At 35.6% G+C, this 12756-nt stretch overlaps 1 protein-coding gene across 1 annotated transcript; it reads left to right on the forward strand.

Annotated features, from left to right (window-relative positions):
* The first annotated feature begins 1246 nt into the window (after window positions 1-1246).
* LOC122351150 (carbohydrate sulfotransferase 12) lies at window positions 1247-2702 on the forward strand. The gene is made up of 2 exons (XM_043248034.1): window positions 1247-1299; window positions 1383-2702. The coding sequence occupies exon 2, from the start codon at window positions 1481-1483 to the stop codon at window positions 2657-2659; it is 1179 nt and encodes a 392-aa protein (XP_043103969.1). The 5' UTR covers window positions 1247-1299; window positions 1383-1480; the 3' UTR covers window positions 2660-2702.
* The last annotated feature ends 10054 nt before the right edge of the window (window positions 2703-12756 follow it).

Below are 12756 nucleotides of genomic sequence, written 5' to 3' on the forward strand. Positions count from 1 at the left end.
ACATCTACATAATTACAAACTGTAATTACAGGTTGTTCCATGACTTAGTTATATGATAAGTACATTTTATTTAATGTAAGTACAATGGTAGGTCACTTTGGATAGGCCATTAACCTGACACAAGCCCAAACCGATCCCTGATCAATCTTAGTGAAACTGAGTGTGTCTGGTGTCGAACATCAGATTACGTCACTCTTTAATGATGTATCAATAACTATTGGATAAAACATTGAAATTTGCATATTACATTGAAAAAGATGACTATTTCATAGAATGAAGCTGTTATCTGAACCTTTCATTCTGACAACTTTAAAGGTAATTTTTTTCAAAATTTCTACATTTAGCTTTGGTAACTTAGCCTACGGTAGGCCTAACGCAGATATGAGCTGTGTGTCATCCTGGGGTTTTATCTCCAGCAACTGCAGTGGAGCTGCTTCTGTCAGTTTTCCATGCTTTGCTAGACTCAAACGTTCCGCTCTCCACCCAAATATAAAAGCTGCTGTCGGTTACAGAAGATTTGAGGGATGAACTCCCCTTGCACGTTCATACTGACAGTATTTGAGACTTTAAGCTGCAGTGTGAACGGGACGTTTTGTAAGTTAATTCAGTTTTCAATCACAAAAAACAACGGCGAGAAAGTAGCCTATAAATGGGGAAATAAAATACATATCTTAGCACTTAAATAACTAAGGGAACAAATAAATAAAAGTCAATGTAGGCTGCTGAGGTGCAAAAAAGTAATACATCTGAAAAATGATGCAAATAAAGGAATTAAAAGGGTCAATAAAATAGTAAATGTACATTAAATAAATTCCTTTTTTAAAGTTTTTAATCTTTCCTAATACAGTAAATAACACAGGAAAGGAGTGATCTCTGTGTTTGAACGTGCATCTCCCTTCTCACATACTGTAAAAACAATCCCACAGAAATCCTACGAGAGGCCACTAGATCTCAGGGGTTCGGTTATTTTTGTAACGGAGAACCATTGAATTTTATTTTGAAATACAATAAAAGTTATTTGTGACAATGCTGCTGCTGGTAATTTTTGTCATTCTGAAGTCAACTCTATGCGAGCCGGTCCGTTTATTTTTAGCCGTGGTTTCCTGTGAATATCTGTGGCAGAGAGCTGAACTCTGGAATAACAGCATATGATTTAGTTCTGGCTGAAAGGCGGAGCATTTGTCCTGTGTTCACACCCTACTGTGAGTTTACATATGTAGCTTCAAACATTCCTGCCCTCTTAACAGTTGGAACACGTGGAGCATTCTGAAATGTAGAGCACTAGAAGACGCGATTTAGGTGAGTGATGCATCATATTTCACGGGAAAAGATTTTCAAATGAAACTGCAATGTACATGTTCTTATTTGTGTGTTTTTCTCAGGAATTCTCAACTTGGCTCATTGCAGAGATGATGATGTTACATATTCCAGTTGGGTAGTTTCCATCGTTTTCCACATCATTCAGTAGTTTCCAGTGAAGATGCTAAAGCAGCTGCAGTTTTTCCTTCTGCTGGGAACACTATTTATCATATTCTTCATAATAGTTCACTGGGATGACGTGAGAGATGGGAATATTCATGTGCACGTGGCTTCATCATCTCCCGCGTTACCCACAATCATGATGTCCTCTAGACACGGGAAAAGTGAGGAGTTAAGCAGGTCAGTCGACCCGAACATGACGTTCATCACAACTCACCTAAAGCATGACCAAGGTGCAAACAACCTAAACCAAACTTTTACTCCGTTTTCTCCAACGCACCTCGAACTACGTCAAGCGCACCGTAGACATTCGATAACAGAACTTTGCTCAGCCAATAACAGCTTCAACTTCCCCGGAAAATTTAAGACATTTGACCAGATTCCAAGCAAAGCCCTGGACCACCTCATTGTGGATGATCATCACGGTGTTATTTACTGTTTTGTACCGAAGGTAGCCTGCACCAACTGGAAACGAGTCATGATTGTTCTCAGCCAGAGCCTGAAGACACCTGATGGAGCTCCGTATCTGGATCCTCTTGACATACCATCAGCGTTATCCCACAATGCTACTCTGCATCTGACATTTAACAAGTTTTGGAGGCTTTTTGGTCGTTTCTCACGTCCTTTGATGCATCACAAACTGAAGAATTACACAAAGTTCCTTTTCGTACGGGATCCTTTTGTACGACTTATTTCTGCTTTCCGGAACAAGTTTGCTCTGCCTAATGAGGATTTTTACAGACAGTTTGGCTCTGTAATGCTTCAACGTTATGCTAATATCTCAAAGCTCCCCGACTCCGCTCAAGAAGCCTTCACTGCAGGTATCAGATTGTCATTTACTCACTTTATTAAGTACCTGTTAGATCCACAGACTGAGAAGGAGAAGCCATTTAATGAGCACTGGCAGCAGATGTACAGACTCTGCCATCCGTGCCAAATTGAGTATGACTTTGTTGGGAAATTGGAAACTCTTGATGAGGATACTGAACATTTGTTGAAGATTCTTGGGATGGAAAACCATGTTCGCTTTCCCCCGGGGTATCGCAACAGGACAGCTGCGAACTGGGAGCGAGAGTGGTTTGGAAACATTTCAGTATCCGACAGGAGAAAATTGTACAATCTTTATGAAGCAGATTTTAGGTTATTTGGATACAACAAACCGACACTTTTGCTTGAATGACAGAGACAGTTGTAGAGATTACATGCATATAACGTGAAATAAAAGCGGTCTGTACCGATGTTTTGGTACTTTAGCATTTTCTAATTTATTTGCTTAAAACAGAATCGTCAGGTGCACATTTCTAGATTTTATACAGAACTTGTTTAAAAACTGATTGATGTTTCACTCGTGGAAATTTAGTAAAAAATAAATAAAGTAAAATTATAAATTAAATGATCTCAGTTAATGAAACTAGTCGGAATAAACCTTGCCATACAGATTTTTTTGACAAAAATGAAAACAATGGCATGCACTGCTTAAGGTCCTCCTAGTTTATATAATTTTATTTTGTTTAAAACTTTTTTTTCTTTTACTATTTGGAAATATGTTTTCTGCACAATCAAGTATATTTGTAAACAACACTGCAACTGTTGTACTTCTGTCCCTCACAGCTTCATTTTTATTCCTGTCAAAAATTATATATGGCTTGACCCTGACTGAAATAACCCAAAAACAACCAAAGCATTCATTTGTTTTGGCCACAAGGGTGCAGTGCGTTTCAATTGATTTGTTGCAGAAAGAGTGATATACTACAGTCAGCCATGTGAGTAGCACTCAGGTCGAGTTCTGAAACTTATGAATCTTTAATTCTAGAAAAAAAATCAAATGTAGAATTTATGAAATGAGCTACTTTTGACAGCTCTCTAAGGCCCAGTGAAAGTGGAGGTTCTTGGTTTTATTTGAGCATCTCTGAGCAAAAGTAAGGTGAATAAAATTGGAGACAGGTAGGTTTCGCGTGATCTGAACAGTGTAACTCTTATTAGCTGAAATATGCCATTTTAATGTAAAGTTTTAACAATACAAAATGTTTCTAATAGATTTTGATATGATTTTAGCGCATTAATCATTTTGGAGTTATATTGCTTTTTATTATTTTTAAATTCAACAGATAAAAAGGCATATTACCTTCACTAAAAAAAAAAAAAAAAAAAAAAAAAAATCATAAGTTTACCAAAAATAGTAATTAATTAATTAAAAAAATATAATAAATATGCACTTTTTTGTTTGTTTAGCCTTAAAACTGTCATGGTCAAAACATGTCATAATTTTTTTTGGTAGTGACAAAAGGCAACGCATAATCCTCATATTTGGTGGAAATATTTGGTCATGCAATTTTTAATTTTAGTAAGTTTTAGTAGTGTTTTGGTATGCAAGTTAAAATTCTGCAATGTAATGTGGCAATACCGAAAATGTGCATGGGATGTTGTTTTTGGATCAGTGTATATTCAAACTAATGAATCCTTAACTTTGAAAACAGTATGATATGTCAAAAATACAACAGAAATTAATAAAATAGCAAAAACATATATTAACAATGTAGATACAAAATATTAATAGGTCAATATTGTCACGCGAGTGGTAAGCAGGAGAGCACACAACGAGAATAAATGAAAATAAAGCGTTTTAATCTACTCAAAAGAAATAAACAATATAAATACAGGCAGGCAGATAGGACAATGTCACACGCACATAAAGACAAGATCGGACAAACAGAACTGAAATCACAGGACTTAAATACACCAGGTAAAACACTAAATTAACTACACACAGCTGAAGACAATAAGGACAATTAACTAAAGTGGGTTAAACGGAACACATGGCACACGACAAAAACAATAACACAAGTCCAGAGAACGTGACAAATATAACCCTAATAAAATGTAATTTATTGTTAAATTGTTATCATTAAATGTATTAATATTATATTTATAATAACATAACAAAGATCTCTATTTTTATAATAACATTTACTGATTAATTAATACTTGTTATATATTATTATTTAATGTAATTATCAAAAAGAAATACATATTGTTGTTGTAATCTGTACACTAGATATTTAAATTGGACAACGCAAATTATGTTGTTACTTTTTTCTTTTTTTTGTCATATTCCTTTATTACAAAAGGAGAGACGAAAAGGTCACTAAATTCAATTATGCAAAAACCTTTTGTTATGTCCTCTTTCCCCATCTCTTTAAAGTTCTCTATCAAACTGGCTAAAACTGGACAGTCTGAAAGGTCAAGGGCAAATTCACCATCGAGTCCGGCCTTCTGAGCTGCGGTCCTCTTCATCTTGCCTACGCTTCTGCTCTATGACAGCTTGAAAGGTTGTGTGGCAGGTTCTTTTAAAGTCGTCCCCTCTTCAAGACGCTTTAGAATAAAGGTCAGTTCTAATGGGCAACTGCAGTCACCCACAAGAACAGGATGCAAGTACTTTATTGTTTCCCTGTCACCCCTGTCAGTGCTGACTCACATCCATTATTTCTTACTTTAGCCCAGCACATTCATTCACCCCCCTGAAGAGGGATCTCACTTGTTACAACATAATGTATATCAGTGAATGAACTAAAAACAGAACAGTATTAATAAATAAGGCGTGCAGATCCTGCTGGTTGCACTTTCTGCTGAAAGTAACCTACCTAAAATAACATAAAAGAAGATTTCGGCAAATTTAGGTATGCATTAAATCAAAATAAACCTAAATATAATTTTAAGACATGAAAAAAAGCATAGCACAGGGTACAGATGCAAAAACATACACTTTGTTAGTTAGTTTAATTATCTAGCAGTCAGCCAAGTCTTATTTTACAGATACAAGTTACCAAATACAACTTTTTATGTAGATATATTTATCTAAAGCCTCCTACACACCGCACAGTTTTAGTCTTACTACATATCACACTGTGCGACATGGATCTAACAAACTTGGATGGAACAGGCATATGTATGTTGATGAGGCCTATTGACTTGATTCTATAGAATAATAAAACCTCGTCAGCATGCACATTTATCCAGTGTGCAGTTGCCCATTGGTGAAAAAAGTAGACCAAAGTGAGCAAAAGAGGAACTGATAAGAGGTAAGCAGTTTTATGTTTCATGTGCGTTGATCTCATGTCTCATTTTTTTTAAATTGGTTAATCATTAAACGTAGTTGCAAACACACTGTACTAAGATACTTGTATTTTGTGCTCGTATGCACCAATATTTACATATTTATGTGCTTAACAAAACTAAACAAATTCTAAAATGATAAACCTCACAAATGAACCATTAAACCATTTTTTTAAGAGAAGGAAAAAGTCAGAAGTAGACTTAATGGTAGGTCTTAATGGCATGATAGTCATGAGTTAACTTGGAAATAATTCAGTTTAATTGCTTTTTTTTATCTGTTCTAAATGTAATATTACTTCAAACTTATACTTTTTAGCAGCAGCGCTACTTACCAGTAGCATAGCATTCAAAAATGATGTGATATATGGTTATGATATTTTTCTTATTTAAAACTTGACTCTTCTGCAGTCATATCATTTACTAAGACCGGCGCGAAACTAAAAGTTGCGAGATGAGTTACGAGATGCTTCTGGTCTAATCAGATTCAATGATATATGCTAAGCTATGCTAAAAGCGCTATCGCCAGAATCAGAGATCAGCTGCATGGATTCAAAAATGGTGAAACTCAACTTTTTAACTCTGGGTTGTTGGAGAATAAGACTATTTCCAAAAAAAAAGTGGAGTGTTTCTTCAGTTCTCTAATGGACAAATATGGATGCTCTATGCAATATATGTTTATTATTAGTGAAGCCATAGTTAACATAGAGCATGAAGAGTAGACATGTTTCATGGGTCATATGTTTGTCAAAGAACAAAGAAAAATACCTTAAAAAGTTCCCTTTGTTTCTCTTTCTTTGCACCGAGCAATTTACTGAAACAAACCTTCTGAACAAGCAAAATACATTGATTGTTTATTATTACATTTGTTTGCCTCTATGTTCCGCATGCTGTATTTTAAAGCGGCTAAATTCTCAATAAAAGTTTTCACTGATGTTATATTTTAATGTTTCTGTTGTCAGACAACAGAATGCACATATGAAATAGTGGTTGAAACACGACCCATAATGAGCTCTACCTTTCAATACGTTTATTTGCTCAAAAACCTGATTTATAATAGTGCCATCAGGCTACAAAAAGTATATTGCTTGCATAAACACTGTAAGTTTTGCAGGTTGTAAAATCACGTGTCAATTAATAGGGTTCAGATTGTGCACCTGTAATCTTTCTGTGAAAAAAGTGGAAGTTGTTCACATTAAGTTGCATCGTTCTGAAAACCCTAGCACCTTGTCTTAAGTTTAAATGCTGAAAACATTAAAACTTAATCAAACACTTAAAACAAATGCCGTAAGCCATTAGCAAATAGAATTAACAGAAAATCCATTAATAAAATATCTCTGTGGTAGGAAAAAACATAAAAACCCCTAAAGGTTTTGACATTTGCATATTTGGATAGCTCAATTTTAATTAGATTCCCATTTAATGTCTTGCAGAGCACTTTCCTACAGAAAACAGTAACAGGAATGTGATGACAGCTGTTTCAAATGATATTGTGTACCTAGCCGGAGATTTAAAGAAAATATGTGTTTCAATATTAAACAAATAATATTTTTTCCGTGAGAGGAAGTAACAAATGAGAGTTCTTGTTAGTCCTTCCTAAAGAGATTTGCCATTGCTTAAACCATTTAAAGAAACGAGCCACCCAGCCCTGATTTTAGACCAACTAAATGTGTACTGACAGAATCAATACCCTGCTCTTTAACCTCTTTAACCTCGTGACGTACAATTCTTATGCGCTCCTGCTTGTATGTGAGCAACAGTGAAGTCTGTGTGGGGTGACTAACCTCAGGCTCCGAGAGCACTGTCCATTTTTCTGGGAAGCGTTTTAATTATTTTAAAAACAGCAAGCAGAAATCCCATGACTAGAGGCCGTGTCACAACAAGTCATTTCACCCGGCGGCATACGTTTACGTTCGTCTGCACATACGTTAAGGGGGTACAATTCCAGCAAATTTCTGTGGTGAAATGAACACAATTTGCTGCGAATAATACAAACTACGGGAAACATAAGGGTTGCCAAGTATGCGGTCTATATCAACATCACAAAATGCATTACATTAGGGTTTAGGGAGTTGAACGTGGGTTTGTGATTTGATAAAAATCTAAATATTGGGTTTGTTTACCTGCAACATGGTAACTGCTAACATGCAAACTAAAATATTAAAATCCTTAGATCAATATTTCATATCAAAGAGGGGTTAGTGTTTGTAATCTAATGATTATGAGCATTACAAAATGTAACATACTCTTAATTATTTCCAATATAATCAAATTTTGTAATCTGATTATGTAATCCAGATTACATGCAAGGAGTTACTAGATCTAGCTAATCACCTTATGTTGAACAGCCTGAGTTATCATGAAGATTTTTCAAGTCAGTTTTATGTGGCGTTATTGAGAAATAAATCCACCGGTGACGCAGAACCGTGAATGAAGATAAGCAAATAGAAGAGTATGACACTGACGTTTGATTGTATTTCATAAGATTTAGAGTTCTAGATGCCAGGGAATGCTTCGCTTGAGCAATCGTGAAGAATATAAGAACAGCAGACTATCCCGAGGGCTCTGGATGGTCACTGGGTGGACTCACCGCTTCCTGTCCTTAAATGTTATCACTGGTGAGTCAGGTGACCGAAGGTCTCTCAGGCTTATTTTGGGCTAGAGTGTATGCGTCTTGTACAAACGGGAGGGTAGCGATGTCTTGAGGCAGTGTGTGTTTGTTTTCAGGGGGTTTTTTATGGCTGCTATTAGATGCTCACCCTTTTAACATGCTTAAACACCAGTGCGGGCATAGCTGAAGGCGCCTTCCTAGACAAACAACCAGCCAGGCAGGAAAGAGAGAGAGAAGGGAAAATAGGGAATCAAGGAAAGGTAGACCTGGTGAGCAGTGTGTGGTAAATCTTTGTGTTAACAGGCAGGAAGGAAAGCAGATTGCTGAGAGGAAAGAAAATAAGGGAGAGCATGATGTTTATCAAGTTAGTAATCGCAAAACATGCTAAAATCATTTTTAATGAATCAAAGACTGAGCTATTTTTTAAGGCATGCCAAGGCAACCGCTCCCAGTTACTGTTCTTCATTTTGGAGATTTTGACTATTCTGAGACATTTACTGCTCTCATCTATATGCATGAGTGTTTACACTTACTGATGTCATTATTAATGGTATTATGATTATATTGGGTGAGACATTTCTGTTTTTACATAGTATTAACAAAAAAGTGCATCAAAGATTTGTTTTATGTTTGCATTTATTTGATCATACAAAGTAAAAACAAACAAAAATGTTATATATATCATAGCTTTTTGCTACTTAGTATTTTATGTAATATTTTATATATGAAAACCCAATTTAAAAGTCTGTGGTAAAATAAAAAAATGTATAATAATAATATTGTTAATACTCAGCATAGGTGCATTAAATTATTGATCAAAATGACAGTAAAAATGACAAAAAGTGCCATAAAAGAACCACTTTTGGTACCATAACAAATTATTCAGTTTTTTTAAAGAAAGTGAGCAGAAAGTGGGAACGACTCTACCCAAATATCCATGATAATATTGCAGAGGAAGCCCGGGGTCTCCGAAGAGTCAATAAACGGATGGATGAACAGGTGGGAAGGTGTCTCATTTGAAAGTGTGAGAAGAGGGTGTATCGGATCCTTCATTATTTTATTATTTATAAAATGTGCTGTTTAAATTAACTTTCACATGACCTATTTAAAAAAATGCTAATTATAGTGCGTTTTTCCTTGAAACAATCATAATAAAAATATTTTTCAATTAACCCTTACAATTCAGCTAATCAAAACTATGCGGAATAATCAAACAAAACCTGGCAAACAAATGAATATTTTAGATGAGTTTACCCTTAATTTACAGCAAGAAGAATATTGCGTGCTGTTTACAGAAAATGATATCGTGACTTACTGCTTTAGTGACGTACTAAAGGCACTAACATATCTTACACCCTTAAACTCGTGAGACTTCACTGCAGGAGCTGTGATCACGATGGCAGACACATCCAGATAAAGTTTACACCCTGAGGAGACAAAGCTGGCTGACGTGGCCTCATCTTAACAGAGAAAAGCTGACAGAGACGGCGGGAATGCCTCCTGTGGCTTCTTCAGTGCTTCCTCTGTACACTTTTGAAACGCCATGACTGTCTTTGCAGGCTATCCTACCCCTTCAATGGATTTCGCAATCTACTTCACTTATCTTTTTCTTTTTCCAACAGTTCCGTACGCCATCCAGATCAGCAGATCAGCAAGTATCTCAAAACATTTCTTCACCTAAACAAAACACTGCTGGATGCCAGTTTGATCAGTTTCATCAGATTTTCTAAAACGTGAGAAATGCTGAGATCACACAGCGCGCCCTGAGGAATTAAAAAAACTTTAATTAACAGTTCGGTAACTTTGCTCTAACTCACAGGTTTTAATGGTCCCTCGGTGATTTGTTTTCATGACAATATTGTCGCATCTTTAAATTATCTTCACATTTTGTCTTTTATCTTTCAGCCTCCAAGCATGCGTTCATTTAATTGGAAATATATGAATGTAAAATATTACAGAAATAATTTTTTTTCATTAAAAACTGAAAAGATGAATAACTCGTCTTTCACGTCATATCCTCCTTCAGAAATAATGCTGATTTGATGGTCAAGAAACAATTTATTATTATCAGTATTCAAAACTGATAACCTGCTTTTTTTTTTGGTTGAAACCAGGATTCAGTTTTGGATTCTGTAATGAAAAGAAAATAAACAATACCTTTTTTGTAACATTATTATTAACAAATATCAAATATCTGTCACTCTTGATACATTTCATGGACATGCGTGGGTAAAAAAAAATCATAGCTCATTACAAGTGTCAATGTAAAGTGCTAAAAGAGAAAAATATGAAATACTATACAGGGGGAGGTGCGGGAGTCAGCTATTATCTCTATTGCAGCTCTTATAAGACAAGAATGGTTTAATCAGTCCAAACGGGGAGAATACGCTCTGAGAGCTCCTTGAAGCGAAATATTGAGTTGGCCTCGTCGCAAATCAATCTTTCAAGAACAGTGCCGCCACTTCAGCACTCACATCACCATCATCCTCAATCAGCATCATCAGAGTAAATTGATCTGCTAGATTTTCAGACGCAGTGCTGATGTATAGTGAGTTTGGCAGCCTGACAGTTAGTTGTGACAGACTTCGCAGCTCTGAGGTGTTTATGGTGAGGGAATATGGACTCAATCACACTTTCTCTCACTCTCTTTCATGATCTTGGCGGATTGAAAGAATGCATAGTCTCTAGAGTCAAGAGACAATCTGTTAATGTAATGCATGACGTCTGTATATTGAATTAGTTGAATCCATTGCGGTACCCAATCAAATTTTCTGCTCTCTTTGGGTATGCTGTTGATTTTAAATGAGCTGATTTGCATCATATCTATTTGAAAGCGCAAAAGCAATTTACAAGTTTTTGTCTCGCTCAAGTCTCATGACACCTGAACCTTTAAATCTGTAAATGGCGTTGCAGCCTTTTCTTTGGCTGTAAATAAGCCTTTAGAATCTTTTAGAGTTGATATTATAGTGTATTCTCTCACAACTAAGTCAAAGTTAAGTTAAAGTGTTTCCTTTTACTCATACAGTAAATACTTTCTGGCATTATTGTATGAACATACTGTAAATATATGCCATATATATGTTGTAAATAGTAAAGATCAATTAAATATATTTTTAAATAAAAAAATAAAAATTGGTTTCAACATTCATATACCAAAATATATTTTAAAATGTATTTCAGAGGAAAAACAATACATTTTCAATCTTACAGCAAAGCCTAGTGTCACACCATCACTCCCCTCAACCAAACGATCCCGCCACCTGTTCCCGATCCCGATCTCCAGAGTACTGATTACCCACACCTGCAGCCACTCAGTCCAGTCCCTTTATATACCTGTGCACCACAGGTGGCTGATCTCAAGCTCTGATCAATTCTCTACCTGTTTGTCTGCCCACGGGATCTGTCTGCCTTCAATTCTTCAAATGTGTTCAGTCTTTTCTTGGAATAAAAAAAACATGTAGAGGGTGTAATATCTTTATTTTAGTAATATATATTTTGGAATGATATTTGATATTGATATTGTAGCAAATATTTTTGTTGGCCGTTTGTGTATGTTTTAAAACATATTTTTCCCATCAAAGACGTTTATTTGAGTTTACTAATGTTATTTTCCTTCGGGTACCCGTAAAAAATGCACCACTTATGTTCTAGCTTATAGCTTGGTGTAGCTTAAATTATGAGTAGCTTATGTAACTACAATTTAAAGTTTCTTTCCCAACACCACAGCTCAAACCTCAGAGTTACACAACACTGACACAGTTTGATGCTGAGACTGGAAGGCAGAATTAGGACCACTACAGGTACACTACATATACACACCAACATGTACACACACATACACACACTGTTAAATTACATCACTGCTTGTGCCCGTTACAGTATGTGAATGCACTTTCACTATATATATATGTATATATATATATATATATATATAAACTTATTAACAAAAAAAAGTAATGCATAATGCCGAATAGCTCTTAGACAAGAACAAATTCCACAGCTTGCATAACAAACTGAACATCTAAACGCTGAAATCATGAGCCAGGACCCATCACCTGACATCAGAGCCTGAGCTCACTGATGCACTTGTCTATACTAATGGAGGAAATTTCTGCATCCACGTTTCAACATCTAGAGTAGATACTTCCCAGAAGAATGGAAGCTATTAAAGCAGCAAAGGGAGGTCCAGTTATATTAATAATGAATTATAATAGACCGTTTAACAAGCACATATTGGTGTACACATATTTTGTTGTCGTTGAGTATTTATGACTACTATAAATACACACACAACTACATGCTAAAATTATCCACATTCATATCTCTTGGGCAAAATGTCACTATTAATCTGCACAGAGGCTGTGCCAATGAAGATGAACTCATTGATAATGCATGAAAGCACCAGCTCAGGACTGCCGGCTTCGCAAAATTCACAGTCATTATTTTTAATATGCAATATGTGTGTTCGTGTTTAGAAATTTGATTGATACAAAAATAAGAAAACAATATTAGGCACACCAGTTCTTAATGCTAATATCTAATCAGCCAATCACATG

The sequence above is a fragment of the Puntigrus tetrazona genome, chromosome 1, assembly GCF_018831695.1.
Source record: "Puntigrus tetrazona isolate hp1 chromosome 1, ASM1883169v1, whole genome shotgun sequence".
Lineage (NCBI taxonomy): Eukaryota > Metazoa > Chordata > Actinopteri > Cypriniformes > Cyprinidae > Puntigrus > Puntigrus tetrazona.

Excerpts from the sequence above, each read along its gene's own strand:
- LOC122351150 (XM_043248034.1), top strand. The coding sequence starts at position 1,481 with ATGCTAAAGCAGCTGCAGTTTTTCCTTCTGCTGGGAACACTATTTATC.